General features: G+C 46.7%; 4 protein-coding genes across 10 annotated transcripts; all 4 read right to left on the reverse strand.

Moving 5' to 3' along the window:
• Positions 1–3,448: 3,448 nt before the first annotated feature.
• LOC126304973 (uncharacterized) lies at positions 3,449–7,942 on the reverse strand. 3 transcript variants are annotated; one of them, XM_049991951.1, is made up of 4 exons: positions 7,825–7,942; positions 7,608–7,724; positions 7,346–7,527; positions 3,449–7,235 (listed from the first exon to the last, which is right to left on the reverse strand). In XM_049991951.1, the coding sequence occupies exons 1-4, from the start codon at positions 7,934–7,936 to the stop codon at positions 3,555–3,557; spliced, it is 4,092 nt and encodes a 1,363-aa protein (XP_049847908.1). In that variant the 5' UTR covers positions 7,937–7,942; the 3' UTR covers positions 3,449–3,554. The 3 variants fall into 3 exon arrangements, with proteins under 3 accessions (XP_049847908.1, XP_049847909.1, XP_049847910.1); XM_049991952.1 differs by having other exon boundaries at positions 3,451–7,235; positions 7,806–7,942; XM_049991953.1 differs by having other exon boundaries at positions 3,555–7,235; positions 7,608–7,942.
• Positions 7,943–7,952: 10 nt separating this feature from the next.
• On the reverse strand, positions 7,953–19,996 carry LOC126304993 (uncharacterized). The gene is made up of 9 exons (XM_049991980.1): positions 18,063–19,996; positions 12,766–13,591; positions 11,965–12,327; positions 11,646–11,894; positions 10,901–11,583; positions 9,732–10,786; positions 9,385–9,610; positions 9,058–9,300; positions 7,953–8,995 (listed from the first exon to the last, which is right to left on the reverse strand). Exons 1-6 carry the CDS (start codon positions 19,994–19,996, stop codon positions 9,970–9,972), a joined length of 4,872 nt encoding a protein of 1,623 aa, XP_049847937.1. The 3' UTR covers positions 7,953–8,995; positions 9,058–9,300; positions 9,385–9,610; positions 9,732–9,969.
• On the reverse strand, positions 12,480–16,386 carry LOC126304974 (rasGAP-activating-like protein 1). Of its 5 annotated transcripts, XM_049991957.1 has the most exons (5): positions 16,218–16,380; positions 16,013–16,148; positions 15,583–15,874; positions 15,286–15,483; positions 12,480–14,988 (listed from the first exon to the last, which is right to left on the reverse strand). In XM_049991957.1, the coding sequence occupies exons 3-5, from the start codon at positions 15,733–15,735 to the stop codon at positions 12,637–12,639; spliced, it is 2,703 nt and encodes a 900-aa protein (XP_049847914.1). In that variant the 5' UTR covers positions 15,736–15,874; positions 16,013–16,148; positions 16,218–16,380; the 3' UTR covers positions 12,480–12,636. The 5 variants fall into 5 exon arrangements, with proteins under 5 accessions (XP_049847914.1, XP_049847911.1, XP_049847912.1 ...); XM_049991954.1 differs by having other exon boundaries at positions 15,583–16,148; positions 16,218–16,386; XM_049991955.1 differs by having other exon boundaries at positions 16,013–16,380.
• Positions 16,901–23,069, reverse strand: LOC126304977 (dnaJ homolog subfamily C member 21-like). Its single transcript, XM_049991960.1, has 11 exons — positions 22,900–23,069; positions 22,761–22,831; positions 21,958–22,692; positions 21,802–21,895; positions 21,703–21,737; positions 21,540–21,628; positions 20,083–21,472; positions 17,830–20,002; positions 17,687–17,762; positions 17,327–17,609; positions 16,901–17,257 (listed from the first exon to the last, which is right to left on the reverse strand). The coding sequence occupies exons 3-7, from the start codon at positions 22,064–22,066 to the stop codon at positions 20,288–20,290; spliced, it is 1,512 nt and encodes a 503-aa protein (XP_049847917.1). The 5' UTR covers positions 22,067–22,692; positions 22,761–22,831; positions 22,900–23,069; the 3' UTR covers positions 16,901–17,257; positions 17,327–17,609; positions 17,687–17,762; positions 17,830–20,002; positions 20,083–20,287.
• Between the last annotated feature and the right edge of the window lie 10 nt (positions 23,070–23,079).

The following is a 23,079-nucleotide window of genomic DNA, read 5'->3' on the forward strand; positions in this document are numbered from 1 at the left end:
TGCGCGCGGTGGCACAGCTGTCTCACGAGAGAATGATGCCGGCGAGCTGGGACCCTCTGCAGGAGGACGGAGACGTGTTGTCGATCCTGGACCGGCTGAACGAATTGAACGCATCTCTCTCTCGCGGTCGAGACTACCGCGACGTTATCCACGACCTGGCTCGACAGCTCTCGCACTCAACAGCCCCCGGCTCGTCGGCGAGCCGGCGCTGCGAATCGCTCGCGCGCCAGCTCTCCAGAGACGAATACTACGGATTTCTGGAGGTCCGCGCCGCTCTGGACTGCATGGAGGTGGAATACCAACCCCCCAGCATGTCCCACTCAATCTCTCTGGCCACTCGCCAACAATCTCGCGACAAACTCGCCGAACTTTCTCACCTCCCATTGCCCGACTCTCTCGACGAGCGCGAACTGGCCCAACTTCTCGACCAAACCAGCGTCCTTGAATCGGCTCTGGACCACTTCGAACTCCGCGACTCTCATCGCAAACACTCCCTCCACGAACTCTACCTAACCGGGCTCTCCAAACCCCCTCCCCCCTCTCCCCTCGAGTACTCACCCACGGCTCGCGGACGAGAACTCTGGACCCACGTCAAGTGCAAGAAACCCTGCATCATCTTCGAACCCTACATGCCCCCCGAAGCCAGGGCCCTTCTGAAGGCCGCCGTCCTCGCCAACCTTCAGTCTCGCCCCTACGAACGCGTCTCCAGGCACATGAGCGCCGACTCCTCCTCCAAAATGATGGACGTCGTCGCCAAGGCCAACGAATACTGGCTCAGGCAGCGGACCACGCCCAAGCGCCTTCTCCCCTTCGGCGACGACTTCGAACGCAACGCAATGCTCTGGACTCGCCAGGACTACGTCAACTACTACGCCGCCGGCTCCGAGCGCGACCTCCGCGGCGACTACGCCTTCGAACTCAAGTCGGTCGAGGTCAACATGTTCGGCTCCGACGAAGACGTCCGGCTCTGGCGCGCTCAAGTCGAGGCCTTCTGCTCCCGCAGCGCGGAGGAACCGGCGCCGAATCCGGCACAGGACCCTGCACGGAACCCGGAACCAAATCCGGAACCAAATCCGGAACCAAATCCGGAACCACGTCCGGACTCTCCGGCCGGAGACGGGACTCGCTCCGCGGAACTGGACCTAACTAGCCTCTTCTCTCCCTCCGCCAGCGACTCCCTCCCCCCCTCCACCCCCCTCGTCGACCGCGGTGTAACCTACATCCCCGGCGACTACGCCTGCTGGACTCGCGGCGCCGACGAGGTTCTCCGCAGCCTGCAGCTCGACGGCCCCCAACCCGTCGTCTCCGAGAAGGCCTGTCACGACTTCACCCTGCGGCAACTCGGGTACGACCTCTTCGACGCTCAGACCCCTCAAACTCACGGCAGCTACCCCTACAACTGGCAGGACTCTGACGGCCCTCTTCCCTCTTACGGGAAAATCCTGCTCGACTGCGAAATCGACCTCGGGGAGCGCGAAAACCTCTCCGAGTTCATGTCTTCCGAGACCAGTCGCAACATGGACCCCGGCGTCCAGCTCGCCGCCAAATACCGCGACGTCGACCTCCTCGTCAAGGCCCTCCGACTCAACATGCTCCGAGACGTCTGGACCGGCGACACCGGCAACCCCGCCACGATCGCCTACTTCGAAATGCTCGAAGAAGAGCGCAGGGTCGGCGCGTACGAACTAACTCAGGCTCCCGCCAGAATCCCCGACTGGACCACTGGCTTCGCTCTCAAGGCTTCGCTTCAAGGCATGCGGCACGAACTCCTCATGCTCAGGAGGCGCATGGTTCGCAACCGACTCCGGCGCTGGTACGGCTACAACGTCGACAACAACTACTTCGACGTCAAAGAACTTCTCTCCAGAGAACTGGCCCGCACCTCTCTCGACGACGCCCTCGCCACCGACGAACCTCGAGAACCACCCTCCTCCCTCACCTTCGACCGCTACCAAAACCAACGCTCGTACTACGAGCTTGTCTCCGAACTGAAAAAAGACTCAAACCTGTCAAACGAAGATGCGAGAGAAATTCTAGAACAAGAACAATCGCGGCTCTTCGACGACCTCCACGCTCGTCTCTCCGCCCAACTAAACCTCAAAAAAGCCGAGCTGAAATCGAGGGTCGAGTCCCTCGTGGCAAACACTTTGGACTCTCTCGGCAGATACCCGCACTCGAACGAACTCACCCAACTGTTGAAATCACTCCGCAAAACACGCGTTCTCACCGAAGCTGACGTCCAAACCATCAAAGGCCTACCTTCCATTCACCAAGATATCGCCTCAGACGCCCAACAAATCCTCGCGGAACAAGCAAACGTTTCTTCGCTCGAAAAACGCCAAGCGAAACTCGTGGAAACTCGAGCACAGCTCTTGCAAGAACTCTCAACGCTCTCTCCTCGACCTCGCGACGCCGACCCCCAGCGAAGAAAACCTATCGCACCAACCGCACCATCCACACTAACCGACTCCCCCCTCGACGCCACGCCCCAATCACCACACGACACCTCTCGCGTCGTCACCGAGGAAACCCCCGAACTTCGCGACACCTCAACTCAGCAAGAACCACCGACGAGCGGCGCGGCCGTTTCGATCTCCTCAAAAGACGCCGAATCCTCTCTCAGCGTCTCCGAACCCCCAAAAAAGCAGGAAAAAGAAAAAACCAGAATCAGAAAAAGCTACGACAGAATCAAACGCAGCTTCAAAAATATCGGGCGCCAGCAAAAACGCTTGGACCTCAACTTGTCTCAGCAGATCTTCTCCTTCGAAGAACTCGGGTTCAGCTTCGAACGCAAAATATGGTATATCATCGCTTCTCGCTGCCTCTCTTACATGTTCCTAGACTTCATATGCGGCAGATACAACGTCATCCGGCTCATCTCCACCGACAAAGTCGTAGACGTCTGGAGAAATTTTGCAATCACCAAAGCGCAACACATCCAATTCACGAACTACTCAAATCCAGGCCTAGTCGGCTTTTCAATCAAAGAAATCCCCATGCTCATGGAAGGCTACGCGTCTCAAAAAACCGAAAAAGTCACACACTCTAAGTGGAAAATTTTCTTCAGCTATCTCGGCGGAGAGTCAAAAACCACGGAATCCACCACGGAATCCCACTTAGAAAACCTCGGCTGCGTCGAGATATCGTCCATAACCTATCCCGCCGAATCCAAGTTCGTTATTACGGGCTGGGACATGCACTGGCAACTCCCGAATCCCCAGAAAAACGCGATCAGCGGCATCCGCCGAGTAAGGAAATCCACACGCAGCCGGTGGTCCTCTGCAAAAGAGGGATACAGATTCATGTAAGGCACTTGCACCAAAAAGGGCGGCGGTTTGTCGTGGCGAGAGGAACGACCTGTAGTGTGTAAAATAAAACCTTGAGCGCGAAAATAGACAAAGTTTTGTGTTAGGGAGAGATTAAAAAAAAAAACAAAAATAACAAGACCTGGTGGTGCCCTTTTCGCGCGAACTACCGAGACAGCCTGCGGTCACTCATCGTGTATTGTGACGCACAACAAATGCGCATGCTGTACTCCTTGGGCTGCGGACGGCCTAGGACGTGCAACTTTCTATAGGAATAGGCACGGCAAAGATGGACCTCCAGCGAGACGAGATGACTTGGATGATGTAAGACCGCTCCACTTCGTTGGCAATGAGCAAGCGCACCGACATGACCGGGTCGGAAGAAGGGGACTCCAATTTAGAGAAGAGCCCTTTAGCAGGCGAACATACGCCGGAAAACTGGGCACCCTCGAAGCTGAATCGCAGGCAGAGAAAGTTGTCAGGTGCGTTCGGCTCTTCCAAAACTAGAGAAGACAGATGCTTGTATTTGATGCGCTCCACAAGGGTAAATTGAGGCGTCTTGGGTGGTGTCCAGGAAGGCGAATTAAGAGAAGGCCACTTGGAATAGTCTTCGTCAAGGAGCAGAATTTCATACGCGGTGAGAATCAGTGAACGCACGAGATATTTGACCTTGGAAGAATGAAACAACGGAAAGAAATGGAATGTAGGAGAAGGATCGAGAAGCTGATAGACGAGTGCATAAACATCTATTATGAACGGGTCGTGCATTTTTATTTTGCGGAGTTGGAGGCATTGATGAACGTGAAGAAGGAATTCGTTGTTGTTATAAACGGCGCGAAATGGCCCCTTTATGCGAGAGACGAGCTCTTCAAATCGCTTCACGAATTTTAGGGTGCGCAGACTCGCCTTGGTGACAATCATAATTGGAGGGTGATCGCTGAATTCGAATCGAAGCCATTGTCGGAAGGGACCAACAAGAAGCCCAATCACATTCTGAATGGATTTGGAGAAATGCAGTTTAAATTTGTCTATGAGGGAGTTCAAAGGAATGTTCATAATGACATCAGAAAGAGAGCCCGTCTGCGAGGACTGAAAAACTCGGTAAAAAGACGAAGTTGACTTAACCAACAACAGCAGCGTTCGAGTTGTGACTAGAAGAATAGCGAGCTTCTCACGAGCAATTTTAGCTTGGTGTGCCAAATAAAAACCAGGGATGCACAAATTAAGACTTTCATCTGCTAGCTTGGGTGCTATAGATCGCAATTGAATTTCAGACACCTCTTCTGAATCCAGTTCGTTAAATGCTAGAAACTTAAGATCCAGCAAAAACGAAAAATAGCGACTGTCACGTCGGGGTTCATTACGATAATAGCTGAAGTAGCTGTCGTTCTTTCGTCTAGAATCGACGCTCAAACTATTGTATGCAGCCGTGAGCTCACAATTCAAACCCTGTTCAACATTCCGTTGTTTCTCGTCTAATGAATCTAAATCCTGTCTAACGTTGTGTTGTGTCTCCTCTAACGGATCTACATTCTGTCCAACATTGTGTTGTGTATCCTCTAACGGATCTATATTCTGTCCAACATTGTGTTGTTTTTCCTCTAACGGATCTACATTCTGTTCAACATTGTGTTGTTTTTCCTCTAACGGATCTACATTCTGTTCAACATTGTGTTGTTTTTCCTCTAACGGATCTACATTCTGTCCAACATTGTGTTGTGTCTCCTCTAACGGATCTATATTCTGTCCAACATTGTGTTGTGTATCCTCTAACGGATCTATATTCTGTCTAACATTGTGTTGTTTCTCCTCTAACGGATCTATATTCTGTCCAACATTGTGTTGTGTATCCTCTAACGGATCTATATTCTGTCCAACATTGTGTTGTGTATCCTCTAACGGATCTATGTTCTGTCCAACATTGTGTTGTTTTTCCTCTAACGGATCTACATTCTGTTCAACATTGTGTTGTTTTTCCTCTAACGGATCTACATTCTGTTCAACATTGTGTTGTTTTTCCTCTAACGGATCTACATTCTGTCCAACATTGTGTTGTGTCTCCTCTAACGGATCTATATTCTGTCCAACATTGTGTTGTTTTTCCTCTAACGGATCTACACCCTGTCCAACATTGTGTTTTTCGTCGTTTTCGTCCAATAAACCTGAATCCTGTTCGATATTTTGTTTTCCATCTAACGAACTTTGTTCAATACGCTTCTCTAATAGAATAGATGCACCTCCAGGCAGCTCACCTTCTCCCTTTGATCTATATTTCCCAATTAAATGTAGTGCACGAATTTTATCGTCTAGCGTTTTAAACCGATATAAACGGCTGCCAGTAAATCGGGATGATTTACAAATAACATCTAAATTCCTGTCAAAACCAGCTGTACCGTCAAACGATTTCTCTTGCTCTTCAGGTTCTATCACCTCATCCAAATCTAAAACAGAGAAACGAAACCTACAATTCATACCATCGAACTCTTCAATGTAATGATCAGTAATAGATAAAATATAGTCGAACCAACTTGTCTCGTCGGATTCTTCTTCCTTGCAACAAACACTAAACGTCTCCTTAGACGATTCTGTCTCGCACTCTTTACTACACAGTGGGTATTCAGGCTCTTCGATGCGGCTGCCTTTGTCATTTTCTTCCCCTGTCTCGTGCATTTCTTTTTTCTTCAAAGGCTCCGATGACTCTCCTGTATCTTGATACCCAATCCTCTCTACGTCTCTTCCTTTCGGGTGATCATGGACTCTCTTTAACGATTCAAATAACTCGGAATACCTTTTTTCAGACACTGCCTCGCTTGCCGACTTTCTGTCTCGATAGTGATTGTAAACTAGTAGCCACATCGTCCCGTTCTCCTGGTGAAACTTGCGAAGTTTGTCCAACTCCTCTTTGAGTTTATCCTCGTTCGAAACTCGGAAGGCCTGAATCTTTCTTTTTTCTTCTAACGCTTTGCAGCCTTCATCTTCAATACTGCGAATCGATGCCCGACGCTTGGGAATTCTCGAAACTGCCTTACCATACCGAATCCCCGACAATTTCCTGTTAACAGGAGAAGACCATAAACGGCTCCTTCCAATATCTTCCATACAAAAGAATTCATCGACATTGCCAGCTTCTACACTTCCTTCCAGTTTTATTCCCAATAGCTCTTGCTCTAGCAAGTCGCTACTATCCCCTCCTCGAAAAGGATCTGCATTTCTTCCAGATTTGTTCAACTCGCTGTTTGCCGTCTTCATCCAATCGCCTTTCTTCTCTGCTTCTCCAGCCCAATCCCCTTTTCTATACACAAAAGGCTCTTTACTTGAAGACTGCATGAAGCCAAAGCTCAGCAAATTACCTTTCAACTTCGCCGTCACCGGATTTTCGCCCACGTTCAAAAACTCTAAATTCGTTAGCTTCATAAGGCGAAAAATTTGTGCCGAGTCAGTAATGCGGTTCTCAGACAAATCAATCCGCTGGAGCATCAGCAAACTCTCCAAACCCTCTATTGACCTCAGCCAATTTCTAGATAAGTTAATCCACTTCAACTGTTGCATACATCTGATAGAACTACCCAAACTCTGTATCTGGTTAGAGCTCAAATCTAATACAGTTAATTGTGTGCAACGCTGAAGATTGGGAACCAAACTCAACAAATTATTCGACAAGTTCAACTTTCTCAGTCCAGATAAATGGACCTCGTCCTCTATCTCAAGTGCTAGCATGCTGTTTGTAGCCTTAAAATACTTCAAGGATTCAAAGCAACCATCGCCATTTGAACCTGTACAGTCAAAGTCTACAATACTCGCCAATTCGTCCGCCGAGCCCAGTAGCAGCAACTTCACTACGGACGGAAAAGTGCGGTCAAAGCTCAGGCATTCCAGACATGCTGGCAAAAAAAAAAAATGACTTGAACAGTCAAAGCGACATCCAAAAAACTTTAAAAGATCAGTTTCATCGAAATATGCAAGTGTCCTTTTATATACATATACACACTGTATCACCAAGTTACGCCACATCGGTGCGTTGTGCATGATGCATGTCGTACCTCTAGAATTTTGAGTTTTTTGAAACAAGACAGGTCGATTCTAGGTAACGGAGGCGATGGTATATTGTCAACGCTTTTTTCTTGAAAAAATACCTTCAAATGATTCAGTTTTTCCAAACTGGCCTGAAGTAACTGCAGTTGGTTGTTCTCCAGAACACACTTTTCAATTTCGTATCCAGGCGCTTTTTTTCAAACGGGGTTACATTTACAGCGCTTTTGGAAAAAGAAGAAAGCGCCCCCTAGAGGAGGGCTGGTTTCATACCTTCCATTCTCCGAAGTTCTTCGATAAGCTGACACAAAATTTCAGCGCGAACGCTCAAACTCAACTGTGGAGAAGCGCTTTTGGTGCGGTTGCATGGGCATTCTTCTGTCACTTCAGCTACGCGAGCGTATCAATGTAAAAGTGTCAATGTTTACGCGAAAAAGGAGCATACATGGCAGCGGAATGTATTTGCGGTACGCAGGAAGGATGCGCGTACTAGCATACGCTAAGTTTTTCCAGAGAGTAGATAGAATTTTGTTTGCCAGATCAGTGGGCATGTATAGGTAACGCAGTGCAGTATGATTGAGTTGCGCTTTAGAACCGCACATTCTAACACTGTGTGTATAACAAAAAAAAAGCGGAAAATATCTTTTTTATGTACATCGGTACAGCAAGAATGCAAAATGCTTGAAAAGTCCAAGTGTCCAAAATCTCTCTGTTATCACACGACCGAACGGAGTAGGAGTGCCTTTGTGTAGATGCAAAAAGCCGGTGTGAGGTTCAGTCATCTAGTAGAGGATGCTGCTGGTAAATATATCCAAGGTCTCCGGTGCCAAGAGCAAATACATTCGCCTTTGGATGCCAAGCCGTATGTTGGATTTTTTGCTTGAACATCAGGGGTTCAACAATAGGGTCGCCAAGTCTTTTTGTAATTGTGGTCGAAGTCGGTTTAACAGCCTTGATACATTGTCGCTGGTTATTAAATGTGTTACATATGTAGAAGTTGTTGTTGTAAAATCCGGTAATCAGTTGAGCCGAGTTGTTGCTCCATGAGAAACTGAATCTGTCGAAAACAGCATTGTTTATGTATAGGTCGCAGAGCATGTTCAGATAGTCGTGGAAATTGATTACATTCAGCGGGCCAGAATCTTGTCGAATGTCCCAAACCTTCATGCTGAGGTAGTCTCGAGAACAGAACATACGCCCGCAAGGACTGAACTTGACGTCACCAATCGAGGCTGTGAGCTCGTTAAAAAAGCCATCTGATTGGAAGGTGGAACATCGGTAAACTTTTGCTTGTTTTTCGCACAGAGCACCGGCACGCAAATCGCCCATCCTAACGATGCCTTGGCTACTGGCATAAATTAGATAGTTGCAATCGAACGGATGGAAGTCGGCGGATGTAATCATTTCAGACACTTCGTTCATATTTTGAGGCTTAATATCAACGGTGCTAAGCACTTCGTGGTTGATTTCAATGTTCCATAAATTGATCCTGAGATCGTCGGCAGAAATAAAGGTCTCTCCGTCTGAGTTGAATGCAATAGAATTAATATTGCAAAGATGACAGCCCTCATAAGCGCGCTCCATTTTGACGGAAGGATTTACTTTTTTTTGGTCTGAAAATGGAGACCGGTCCATGATTCTGAATAGCTTGATAGTTTTGTCTAAAGAGATGTCCTCTGTCAGCCGCAGATGTCCGTGCTATAAAAAAAAACCAGAAACATACCGTTGGTCGTCAACAAACGTTGCGTTCCACGCTGAGGAAAGGGATACCATTTCAGCATATTAATCCTCTCGTCAATTTCTATCGACGTCAAAACGTCAAACTTGCTATCGTGGCTTTTAAACATAGTGTAGGGATTATAAAAATGGCTTTCGCCCTCTCGAAAAAGAATAACTTGACCGCAGTTGTACCCAACTGCCAGGTAACTCCCAGTCGAGTCAAACGCCAGGCAAGATATCCAATTACCTATCAAGAAAAATATCAGGCAAACAAAAAAATTACTTCTTCGCCGCCATTGTCACCGCCGCTTATACAGAGAGTTTTACATACCGCCTTCGCTCAAAGATTCTTTGTCTAAATCACTTTCCTCATCGCTGAACATTTGAGAGAACTTCCAAACATGGTTTTCCTTTGAGAGCGTCGTATCATAAAGCGACTTGAACTCGGCTTCGTACGCCTCAATCAAATTCGATGACATTGATCTAGAATGTAACTTGCATGTGTCTGTCTCTCTCTAAAAGCAGATAAATAACTGCTTCTCTGCGCAGTGAAACTCCTAAAACCAATCCACAATTGAAAAATACTCAATTAATGTGCCTAAATGATCACACTTATTGCTGCCAAAAAATAAATGAGCCCTGCGTTAAATTTTCGAAAAAAAATTAACAGGGCCGTACAATTTGTGTGTAATACAGTGCGCTCGTCGCCCTGACTTCAACAAACCTTTACCAAACTCTTGCCCGACGGCGCTACCTATTCCTGCAACAAATGAGTGGGCCGCACGAACCACAACTACCTCGGTCTGAAAGTCGAACGCGGATTATATCCACATAAACACATGTATGGAATTGGAATAGTACCAAAACCCTCAAAAAAAAAATTAAAACGCAGAATCATCCAAAAAACACCCCCGCCTCAAGAAATACGAGCCCTAGACTTTATATACTGACACCGAGCGATGAGATCAGATATCGAAGAGGGTCCCTTACTCTTCTGCATAAACGGGTGGTCAATGAGCTCTATAGCAGACTTCCTCTCGGTTGGATCCCTGACTAGACACTGCTTAACAAAATCATTGAATTCGGGCGAAAACTTCTCGGGAGAGCTCACTGTAGCCGGAGGACGATTCAAGAGCTTGGGAAGATCCTCTATAGACTTAATGTCTGAATTAGGTGGCCTGCCATCAACCATCTCAATAATCGCAATCCCTAAAGACCAAATGTCTGTCTTTCCACTATAACCTATTTTCTTGATCACCTCAGGCGACATAAACAAAGGTGTCCCAACATAATCAAGCGATTCGTTTGTACCTGCTCGAAGCTGCTCAGACACGCCAAAATCGGTCAATTTAACCGTCCCTTGGCTCGTCGCCAAAATATTAGCCGCCTTCACGTCTAAATGCAAAATGTTGTTGTGATGCAAGTAAATTAAACCCTTCAACGTCTCGAGTGCCACATAGGCCACCTGAGACTCTGTCAGAGTTATGTTGCAAATTCTCATAATATCCTTAATAGAACCCATCTCACAATACTCTATGTAAATCCAAGTTTCCTTATCATGCATAATGCTGCACCCGTAGTAAGCAACCACGAGTTCGCTTCTACACCGATTCAGTACTTCAATTTCTTTGCGAATCGATTCCTGCATCTTCTGGTCGGTGTTGGCAATGATCTTAATCACCAACGTATACCCCGACGCAATATGGACCGCTTTGAGAACTTTTCCCCAAGACCTGGAGCAAAAAAAAAAAACCTGTCAAACCTCTCTCTCACGCAAAACAGCCTGTCAAAACAACAAACTCCACAAAACCGCACAAAATACGCACGTCGTCACATCCTAAACGTACCCCTTTCCTACCGTCTCTTGAATGTTGAAAATTTCCTCCGGCTTGTCTCCAACCCACTTGAAATCAAAGTCAACGTGAGAGTCATGGCGAACGTTGTATGGCGATGTGACAGCGTCTTCCAACTGTTTCTTCTTATTTTTTCTCCCTAACGACTCAATAAATGCGTAATGCTCGCTCTGCCTCAACCTAATTTGCTCCTCCGATTCAATCGCCTGCAACTCCAACGCCGTCTCGCCAAGCATCTTGATAGACATCACCCAATTACTCACCTCCGTCTTGTCCTTCGAAGACATCCACAGTACTCGATCTGAAGGCCACTTGGTTCTCAAACAAAAGCTATGCCAAATGTCGCTCCTCTTAGACCGACTCCCGCCTTCCTTAGGAAAATCCAACGAAACCTCAACAAAGTCGTCCCAAAAAATGGCGTTAAGAGGCAGCTTGTTCTCTCCGTGGGCCTTCGCATCTCTATAGTACAATAGCCTGTCCTCTGTACACACAAAATATCGCCGGAGCCAGTTCTTGCGGCCGCCGGACGCACCGCCCTTCTTTTCAAGGTAGCCGCGCCTCAAAAAATAAGCGCGCTGAGATTCCAAAAAATGAATGGGCGAATAATAAAGGCATAAACGTTCGGCACCCACAACTGTCTCTGTCAGCTGATTGAGACACTTCAAAACCAAATATTGCTTTTCACATATGTTAGAAAAAAAATCGTAGCGCAAAAAACCACTGCTCGCCTCACACATACCCCAGGTGCAAGCTTATAGGAGGCAAAAATCCGATGAGGTTCCAAAAACTCTAACTTGCCTCCTGTATCTTTATACAACACAAAAACATAATTTCTAACGCCAACCTTGTCCGGATAAACAAATTCGGCCAGCTTCTTGAACACCTCCTCAACCCTATACTTAATACTCTCAAGGACAATCTTCAACTTTCGACCTTCTTTGTCGTATTCAAACTCGAACTCCGCGCCCCTCTTCAACTCTATTTTATCCTAAAACACACAATGTTAACTTCACCCGCCTATGGTGTCCAGTACATGCCCACCTCGCACCTATACATACAGTAGGCCTCAAACCGTAGGAGCACAAACTCGCCTCTTCGTCTAGTATTCTCAGAGAATTGCAGTACAATCTGTAACGATTTGAACGCAAATTCACCGGCATCGAATTGTTAAGAATCGATATAACCTCAGCGATCTTAGCAGCTTTGGGCAAGCGCTTCGTCGAGTACCCCTGCAGAACGGGCATTTGAATACGAACAATCATATAGTCTTTCTGCGTGTCAAGCGCCCCGTCACCAGAAATTTCACTGGTGTCGCTCCCGACCATCCCATTACCGCTGTTATTGCTCTGTAAGTTTGATTCATCAGTAAGACCTCTCAGTAGCTTCCTTGACATGTATAGAACAAAAATCCGGGCTCTAACCTAGCAAGTAGCTAACGTAGATGTAAAATGCGTGCTTTGGCCCAAAAAATTCAATGTAAGTACATACAAAAACTCTCACCTGCGCGATGTACAAAAAAAAACATCACTTCCTCTCTTCTCTCCACTCAATAAAAGTCTACTGCTACAAAAGCTTAAGCACACCCAAAAATATTAATTTACAACGGGAAGGCGTGTTTTCATCTCTCCAATTCGAGACGTCTGACCCACAAATGAATAAGGAGTACACAAAAGAACGGCCAAACAATATCGCGTTTCCCCTCTCAGCCGCCAAAAAAACTTAAATCCGCGCTATTGTGAGCGAGAATCGCTCGTCGCGTGACTCTGGTCGATGAATGCACTGTGCCTATAGGATCCGTCCTTGCACTGAATGGGAGCGTGGCCAACATTCTTCAGGGGACTCTGAACGTTAAAAGCGACCTGAGGTGCGTCCGAGCGGTTGACGCTAGTGCCTCTTTCAGTGACGGCACCAGGCCAATCCCTGGGAACGCTCGGTATGCTGCTAACACTCAGTCCGCTGTCCATCATGTCTGGAGTGCTTGAAGAATCGAAAGAACGCTCAAGCACGGACCACCCTGTAGTGGAATCGTCAGACAAGTACCGACCAAGACCAATTCTGTCGCCGGAACACGTAATTCTAAATTCCGGATTAGGAACTAACTCAGAGCGCTCATTTTTCACCAATAATGCTGTTCTGGGATTGGGCGTCGCCATGGCCATCCTGTCTAAAATTTCAACCAATCTAACTACTTGAGGGTGAATCGGATTCTGCGCGTCCCTCACCAACATATCCAGCTTTTCAATATTCTGCTCGAACAAATATTGCAGGTAAGCAAGATCTTCCGGCAAATCCACCGGAGTGGGATCGAACATATCATTCTCGACCTCAGGCCTGCATATCTCATCCAAAAACACCTTCATCAATTCCCTCTTGTTCTCAATATACACCTCGCGCTCGAGATGGTTGCCCTTTCGAGAAAAATCAAACGGTGTGAAATTGGCAATCTTCTGCAGTATCCGAGAAACAGCTGTCAGGTTGGCCAAAACCTTGGTGGATGGGTAATCTGACGCTAGGTTGAAGAGCTTCGGTCCCAATATGGCCGCAACGATGAATCTCAAAAACAAAAAACCTGATACAGATGTGTATCGCACTCTTGGATCAGCAAATTTTTTCTCCGTCTCGACTTGAATGTGGTGAAAGACATCCCGCAGCGTGGCCGGACATTTGTCAGCGCTCGCATAAATCCTGAACAATAACGCGTCCATGTGCTTAGTGAGTTTGTGCCAATACTTCGATTCGTCTCGGTCAGCCTTTCCCTTCTCCGGTTCGAACGACAATTTCCCCGCTTTCTTGTAAATAATGTCCACCGTATCTTGCACGCAGTATTGCAGATATTGATGCCCAACAATCTTCATGTAGCAATCCACCGCTTTGCTCGCCAGCGAGTTGGCTCGAAACAGCGTCTCGACATCGCTAGAATTTTGAATTTCGTTCGTCAATAAAGTCTTCAAAATTACAGCTATTTTGTTCTTGGATTCATAGATGTTGATCAAGTGCAGAGCCAAGTCACCGCGATTATCAGAATTGACCATCATGCACTCCAAAATCTTAACGACAGACATGCACGTCTGCTCGCTCTCCAGCAAATAATCAAGTAATTCTTTGTAATACTGTATCGAATATATAACCGACTGATTAAGCTGTGTGTATAAACGGATGACCCCCACTCGGTCTCTAGACATCGACGTATATTTCGCCGCTTTGGAACTGTCCGAATTGCACAGGCACAAATCAATCCACTCGTCGTAAAACCGGTTGGCCACGTCGTTGTAATCAATCGACACTTGACCAATCTCAGCCGCTCCCGTTATCGTTGTCTTGTAAATTTGAATCAAAATCTGGTTGTTAAGCGTAGTGGGGCTCTCGCCCTCGATCGCCAACTTCAAGTCGAACTCTTCGTTCCACTCCGCCTCACTGCAGGTGAGCACAAGCGGATCGTCCATCTTTCCACCAGTCCGATCCGATGTTCGTACCGACTTCGTCTTGACCGTCTGCTTGTTAAACGACACCTTCGCATACACCTCCGACGAAGCGAGCGTACGAAGGGGCAAGTTACGCCCTTCCACAACCCATAGCGTAATCACTCGGCTCTGAGACGAATATATGGAATTTATTTTTACATGTATCTGACCACTGACGTATTGACTCGACGCCGCTCGAAAAACATCGTACCACTGCTCGATAGGTGTATTACGCTTAATACCGTTCGCCGGAATGTCGCACTTTCCAATTGCATACTCCTTCATGCTATGCTCATACCATATAGTCACATGAACAACAGATATCTCCGGGTTTCTGAGCTTCATAGAAAACTGTTCCACCCAAAGGGGATTTTCAGATTTCACGACAGAGCGAGTGCGGTTGTGAATCCCATCTACATCCAAAGTCACAAACAAAGAATCCCGCACTAAATCCGTCTTATAAAGACGAGCCTCACAAATACGAACGACCAACGTGTAAACAGCTCTCTCACACGAGTTTTCTTCCGAATTTTTCAGTTCATAGTCAAAGTCAACCGACATGAGCCTTTTGGCCTTACTACCTCCTGAATATACTTGGACATTATTTTTCTTTTGCTGGTTCTAAAAAAAAAAAGTTAAATTACTTATACACGCTCTCGCAGATACGCGACTCTCGCAAAAGCACACAACACGACAAAAGTACACAACATGGGCTGTCTCAATCCACGTATCTAATATACGGATAAGGATTTACTAGTGATTTTGCGCGGCGTCTCAGTAGAGAAGGTAGTATCGAGTGGTCCGACATTGCGTCAAAATGAAGAGCTCCTAGGTAGATAGAGCTATGACACCACTAAAACACATCAAGACAATATGCAAAATTCAGTGACTACTTTCCACACAAAATTGTCATGGTACCTTCATTTTCTTTCTTGCTAATGGAATTAATTTCTGAAAAATATGAATCCAAGAACTGCATTCCTCTGGCGTCTCAGCATCAAAGTAGAAGGCAAATCGCCTATTTTTTGGGAGAACAATGAAGTAGCTACACTGCTCGTACGGGCGCTCTATAGAGTACAAAATGCCCAGATGAATATATTCTCCTATAATGTCAATCTAGCAAGAAAAAAAAATTTAGTTTCTATGGCACGAAACATGAAATAAACACACAATGAATACGTCCGCACGAACCACACCCTTTTAAAAGAGTCATACGTATTCCTTTTTACTAGAATGCAATAACAAGCAGTCATCTTTTACCGAGAACCAGCGTCGCCTTGTGTTTTTCCAATCAACTTGAGTTCTGCCGCTGATCGCCATAAATCTCAAGTACCCAGACTTCGCAGACGTCGATGACTGCAACTCCATTTCTATCAGATATGTAAAACTCTGCTTTACACGGCTAGAAACTTGTCATTACATATCAGTCGCATGTGCACGCGTCTTCATAAAATGGCCAATTTAAATAGCAACAGCCGTCGATCGGCATCAAGGAACAACTTGTCACCTTATCAAGAAGGAAAAAATTAAGTCACCTCACGCGAGAGTCAGTGTGAGGGAGCCAAGCAGCACTGAAAACTTAAAAAATATTATCCACAAAAATACGCGTAACCTGTTGACGAAATTCATGTCCTGTCCACCATACCATGTTATTGCCTTATCGCCACGTGCGCACAAGTTTCTATGATTATAGGAGGAAAGGTCACTCCAATTCGGAGAACGCAATAGTTCCCAAAACAAATCACGGGTATGCAAAGTTGTTATCTCTGCTACACGTGATTCTTGTACAAAGGGTTAAGTCGTAGCTTGTATGTATGTTACTGTACGGTTCCATGATGGTCTCAACTCACCAGCCTGCAAGTGGTCGAATTGTCGGATAAAGACAGCAGTAACGAGTCCCTGAATGAATAGACCACCTGAAAACTAATTGAAAGTGCTTGCAACAGTTTGAACTGTTTGGAGCTGTGCGTAATAGTTCAGATTATTAGACTGGCATATACGAACTTACGCGCTAAAAAGAATTGTTTAACGTCAAAAAAAGAGCTAGCACCAATCAGAAATTCATTTTGTCAAAATTCGAAACCCCTTATAATAGAGCGCGGCGTCTGCAATCTTCGGCACGTTCTCGCCCTGCGCTATCCTATTTGACACACATGCCCGAACCACAAAAAAACCTTTTTTAACATCTCTCTGAGCTTGGCCACGTTGACACTTAAAAAATGTGCCTTGACTGGTCGATGACAATCGATTACGCTCTCTTCGATTGTAGAGTTTAGTGGAGAGCAGCACGCATTCAAGCAATTAGAACAATTCGAATATGCTGCGTTCGTTTCCACCTTCCAATCGGTCTCTCTCCTAAAAATTGAAACGCGACCTTTAATATACTACATATTGTTGTAAAAAATTAGGTTCCCTTCTACGACCTCCGCAGAACGTTGCTGAAAAACACTCTGCTTTCTATGAATGAGATCCCATTGCGAATGATAATTCACAGCTAAAGAAGAACCGCCCTAAAACTCGCATGCGGTAACGATTGGTTTAGAACTTGATTCAATGAGCTACTGCAAAATTTATTAACACAAATTCTTGCTTTTGTAAAATAACGACTAAAATCACAGTTCGCCTTAAAAATTTTCAGGTCTCCAGCGTGAGAATTGATAGCACATGTGCCAGAACTTCGAGTCGTCATGCATCAAAGGATGAGATCAAACTGCACGTATGCTTCGCTACCGAGTGTAATGAAGCACCAGCGTCGCGGTCGTTTAAACGACGCCACTATGAGTTGCACCCCTTGTTCTTTTTTGTGCTCAACGACTTGTCACGAAGATGCTTTCTCCGACTGCTCTTGCGGTGCGAATGGCCCTTCGACGAGGCTTCATGAATAGCGAGGCTAGAAGAAGTTAAAAAAAAAAGAAGCTAAAGCGTGGAGACAAGACCCTCGCGTACCGGGACTTCTTACCAATTTGCTTGTTCGAGCGCAAGTCTTTCAAGTGATACGCCTCGAACTCTTGCAAGGACTCAGAGGGGTTTACCGGACTGTGCTTTTCTTCTTGAAGCATTCCTCCACGTACAAAAAGCCCATTGTATATGGTTTTTTTGTCGTTCGTAGTATTCGCACAGCCGCGCACTTGAACTTGTTCGCGGTCTTCCGAGTACTCGACCGAGATGCCCTTCGACGCAGAAAAGTAAACTTGATTCCACCAATCGAAGCTATGCGAGGAACGGCTCGAAGTGCTACCGCACTGGGAAATATTTTAAGAAAGTGAGTGAACGTGAAAAATTGTTTATGTGCGTGACACACACCTTATTTGAGACGTACTCCGAGCAAATCTTTCTTGACCACGACTTCTATAGGCTCGACTCTTCCCTGTCCGTGTAGGCCGATTCCGTCACCGCTGTGTGTGGACGTTGTGTGAGGAGAGATGTACGTATGAAGGAAAAATGGGATTTCGTTGCACGTACCGCTTCCAGCCGTATTTCTCAAGCGTCTTTTCTGGGTTGTAGGCGGGCATGACTCGACTGAGAGAAGAGCGCCACGAAGCTTGGATATGTCGCCTTTGACGGGTGACAAAAAAAAAAAGTACAATGTCCAAATTTTTCTTTTTTGAAAGGCGCATCCGAGAGAGCGCCAGAGAACAAATCTACGTTGCCCTCGGGCAAGAACGGCAACAATTGACCGCAGAAGGGCGCGTTAGGAATCCCAGGAAAACAAGAGCTTTTCTCGAAGGGCAGTCAGTCCTCGTAGTCGGAACGCTCCGCGATCAAGCCAATACTCTCTCGGCGTCTTGGAGACCAAAACGGATGCACCACGCCATACGCAATTCGAAGGTGAGACGCCGGTGGAGGGGGGAGAAGCGATGACTTGGATGTTGGAATCGTCGGGCAGAAGTTTGCAGATTTCCGACTCTAACTGGTTTTTGAGCCCGGCAATGGAGGAGGATCCACCAATTAGGACGATGTGGTTAAAGAAGGTTTGCAAAAGACGTGGCTGACTTGTGCTGTTGGTGATGGATTCAATGATTTTTTGTGCAAGAGAATTTTCTGCATGATTCAATTTCGGATTGGGAGATGACATTTCCACCGATTCTGAAACATCGCCCAGTACCATGGCATCATCGCCCACGTCGCCCTCGGTTTGAGGAGCGGCGGGATTTACCCTTTCTGTCAGTCCGCCGCTTTGAGACGGTTTGTCGCCGGCCTTTTTTTTGTGCTTTGGCTTAGAATGTTCTGATGAACACGATTGGCTAGAAGAATGGCGGTTTAGCCAGACGTTCGCCCAAAGGTCCTCAGGATCATCTTCTAGACAACACATCCGGTGACGCGGGTCGTCCAGTTCCTGCTCGGTCTTGGGTCTGAGCGCTGGGTTGAGCAACACAAACGGTGCGATAAGCTGAGCCATGCCGATGTCTAGACGGTACAGAACAGTCGGCGTGCTGCGATGTCTGACCAGAAACACGTACATTTCTGGCTTGATCGAGTTGACATCGAAGCAACAAGTCGACTCCTTGATTTCCTCGAAAATGATCAAATCTTGTATAGACTTTCGAATGTTGGCCGAGTGATACTTGAAAAAGTTCACCTCGCTCGATCTAGCAAGTAGGTCCTTAAGGAACAGACTGACGTCAATCCCCCCGTAGGGCAGAGACATTAAACTCGGCTTCAGAACCTCAAAATTGTCAACGCACGAAATCGTTGTATGACAATATCCTATGTTCACAACGCAACACGCACTTTTTCCGGATCCCACCGCAGCGCAAAGACCAGACTTGTGAAGCAAGATGTTCCCGAAACCGATGTCCAGCAGCAGTATGTGAATCAAATCCTTGACCTCTCTCTTGTAAAAAGAATCTGGAATTACGAGCATCACATCGTACAGCGCCAACTCCTCCTTGCGAACGTCCATATAGACTAGGAACACCTCGGTCAAAATCTTGGTAATGCTGTCCTTGACGAAGGCGTGCGTGATGGCAAAAGACTGACGATCTGGATCAGGGCACGTCATATGGAGATATTTGTAGTTGAAATGACCCGCGTAAAATGGAAAATAAATGTTGTAGGGATCGGAATCGTCGAGATACAGCACCTGATCCCCAATGAAATAACTCGTATTGTTTTCTATAGGCATCCATTCGGTGGGCGTATCACTTTCTTCTGAAAGCGTCTCACACGAGTTTTCGTGTATCAATAGTCGAACCGAAGTCGACGTGCGCTTCAAATTGTCGTAGGCGGACGCATAGCGCTCCTCCAGCTCAGAAACCAGCGACTCCACCTCCGGGGAGAAAATACTCGCGCCGGTCTTAGAGTCTAAAACACAATTGGGCTTTTTGTGTGAATCGTCGATTTTTTTTTCGATCGTCTCGTCGGTGTCACTCGAATCGGACTTGTGCTGGAGGTACCGACGATAGGCAATGGCATTGGTAATGGTGATGGGCGGCTGGTCCTCTTTGTCGCTAAAGCCAACACGGATGCAGAAAGAACCCAGTTCAAGCACAATAATATTTTTTCGAGGCGAATAAAAGGGCTTCTGCTCTTCTGGGATGCGCACACCATCACCGACCGAAAAGGACGGTTGCACATCCCTATCAGTCGGCAAGGCGACTTGCGAGTATTCTATCGCCACATCATTCATCGCACACTTTAAAATGCAATTGTCAACACACAATCGGTAAATGAAACGCACCATACAAATTTATGCGCGCACTACCAACCACATACCTACTGAAACCACGTAGACAATGCGATCTAAAGCCACCGTGCACCACAAAATAACCAGACAGTTGAAAAAAATACCGTAAAAAACTTCAAAAAAGTCTGTTGTACAAAAAGAGCATTCGCGGTATTTACAGTATTTACAATAGGTGTACATGCTCTCATAAAAAATCATCCGAGACACCTCTCGTCAGCGTACAATCTTTTTGGACTAAATAGCAGTTGCATGGTTGGCCTCTCGTAGATGCGCGTGTAAACTCGTTCTCGAAAGGAACTCTTTTTGACAGACTCTGCATTTCGATGGTTTTTGGGAATTAGAAGGAGCAAAAGAATCACTCTTTTTCTTGTACGCACGCCTCTTTTTTGATTTAGCCAAATTCTCAGAATCACCGGACGCTCGAGGCCTCTCTTCGTCCAAACTAAACTCTTCGAGCAAGCGGTTGAGAGACGCGTTCACCTCGAACCCGGAATCGTCGCACTTTGAGTGCTCAGGACGAGTCGATCTCAGTTCGGCCATGCGAGCTAAACAATCGTCCTCCTCTCTGTCGTGATTCGACTCTGAATCGACCGAAGTGCAAACGTCTGCATCTACGACCCCTTCGCTCGCCTCCGTGTTGGATGGTTGATACTCGTCTGCGGACAAACCACCTGAGTTACACGAATTCTCTTCAAGTGTTGACAAATCCGATAACGGCTTGGTTTCCTCTTCTGCACACGTCTCGTTGTCTTGTAACATCTCGCTTCTCAAGTACTCTACCAGCTCTCTGTGCTTCCTGCTACGCTCGTGGTTGTCCAATTGCTTGGCGCTTTTGAAGTCCTTGTCGCAAACTGGACAGTTGTAGTAAAATTCGTCTTCTTCGACGGGATTTTCGCCGAATAGACGCTGATATTCTTTTAAGTCTTTCTCATTCATCAGCAATGAAAAATCTTCAATAGAAGAAAAATCAATCGATTCTGATTGGGGCTCCCAGGCAGGCAGTCTGCGCTTCTCAGCTTGACCTGAATCAACCACTTTCTTCTTCTTTTTTACTTTGTCTGTTTTAGGATTTTCTAGGTTCCAGGCGGCGACACGAGGATCTCTTTTTCGAACAAAGCGAACTAATTGAATCACCAGCTTCTCGTACGACTGTTTGGCGGCCTTCCTGACAGCGGCATTCTCCTTCTCCATCAAACGACGCACCTGACGGTTGGGTGCAGTCAACGTGTTATAAACATCTTTGCAAGCAAACGTGCGACACGTGGAAAAGCGCATCCAATACGTGTAAAACAACTCGACTTCTTCTAAATATCTAGATGTGCTCTTGCCAAACTTAGGTGCCCTCTTTCTAGAGTTTCGACACTTGACCTCGAGTCCATCAATCAATTCGAAAAGGTCGCCATACACCTTATAAAACCCCTGTTTGCCCACACGCGAGTGATCAGTACCTAGCGCCCCTATTTCGCACAAAAAAAAAATTCCGTACATTTCCTTCGTCACCGAAACCCTTGTAGCAATCCGACCTGAAGTATTTCCAAAGGCAGTCTATTTCGTCCGAGTCTTCTTCGTCGTTACCTTTTTTCAAAAAGAAGCGGACGGTCAGAAAAAACGCCCACCAAACCTTCCCCCCGGGAGGAACGTCTACGTACTCTTTTTCAGAATGGCGTCTCGGTGAGCATCGTACCTGTCAGCAAAAACCGGTCAACTCAACTGTGTGCGCAACTCAAACCCTGACGCCAAAGGCGTACCATGCTCTGTCCTTCGGGTCAGACAAGATTTCGTAGGCAGACCTGATCTCTTTGAACTTTTCGCTAGCCAACTCTACCTGGTGGATGTTCTTGTCTGAAAAAAGCGCGTCAGCGCACAGCTGAAGAGGTCAAAAAAAAAAAGAGAGAGAGACATACCGGGATGCCACCTAAGGGCCAATCGACGGTACGCCTGGGTAAGCTCTTCTTCTGTCACATCTTGCTTCACCCCTAAAATATCGTAATAACACTTGCTCACTCCAGACATCGAATGGCCCGGTTATAGGCAAAAAAAAAAAAAAAAAATTGCATTCGAAACATAAAAGCTGTTCTGATTTATAATGGCGCTCACACTCAGCCTCCCCCAAGACGGTGTCCAGTTCCCCAAGAATAGCGTAGGCCTCTAGAAGCTGAAAGTTCGTCAGTCTTTTTTTCCTGACAGCTTTTTTTTTGGACGTACTCGATCTGTCATCTTGTCTGGCGCGTTGCGAGGCCGACTCGCGAAAAATCTTCTTCAAGAAGCTTGGCGGGTCCATGAGGGGATACCCAATGTCCCGGGACAGGGGGTTGGCCAGTACCCAATAGAGGTGGCCAGAAAGAATGCCCACGATATAAGGAACGACACTTTCTTTTGACAGAAACGAAAAAAGAACGAGAACCCAGGGCAAGTATCTCGACCGAAACGTGAATCCGAACATCATCGAAATGATCGAGTTCGTGTTAACTTTCGACCAATAGTAAATAATGATCATGTATAGGCAAGTGCTCAGGAAATAGACTTTCACAAGCCACGACAAGATCAGGGAGCAAAAACAAGATACAAGGATCATAAAGAAAAAGCCACTTCTGTTGCTTGCGAACGTCGTTTGTTCAATTTCGGACGAACACCTAAATCTTTTTTTTGACAGGGGTTAGCGCGCAACCGCGATTTGCGTAACGTCGCACGCGGAAAAGAAACTTACAGTAGCACCATTCTGAACAGAAAGGACAAGGACAGCTTTTGGACAAAGAAGGGCGTGACCAGTCTCCACAGCTGGTGCGAGGTTCGTGTCAGAGCGGGGGAAGAGGGGCCACGAAGGCGTGTCTCGGCGGAGTACGCACTTCGAAATTTTGCACGATTTGCTTGGGTATCCACGCCAAACTGGCGGCCGAAACCAGGCCCAATTCCAGCAGAGCAGCCGTGAGGACCGAAATGGACAGCACGTGTTTCGTGATGGGCGGTATGCCGGACCACCAATTTGCGATGTCGCCTTGCATGCGTGAAAGATAAAATGAAACTGC

The sequence above is a fragment of the Schistocerca gregaria genome, unplaced genomic scaffold (genome assembly GCF_023897955.1).
Source record: "Schistocerca gregaria isolate iqSchGreg1 unplaced genomic scaffold, iqSchGreg1.2 ptg000215l, whole genome shotgun sequence".
Classification (NCBI taxonomy): domain Eukaryota; kingdom Metazoa; phylum Arthropoda; class Insecta; order Orthoptera; family Acrididae; genus Schistocerca; species Schistocerca gregaria.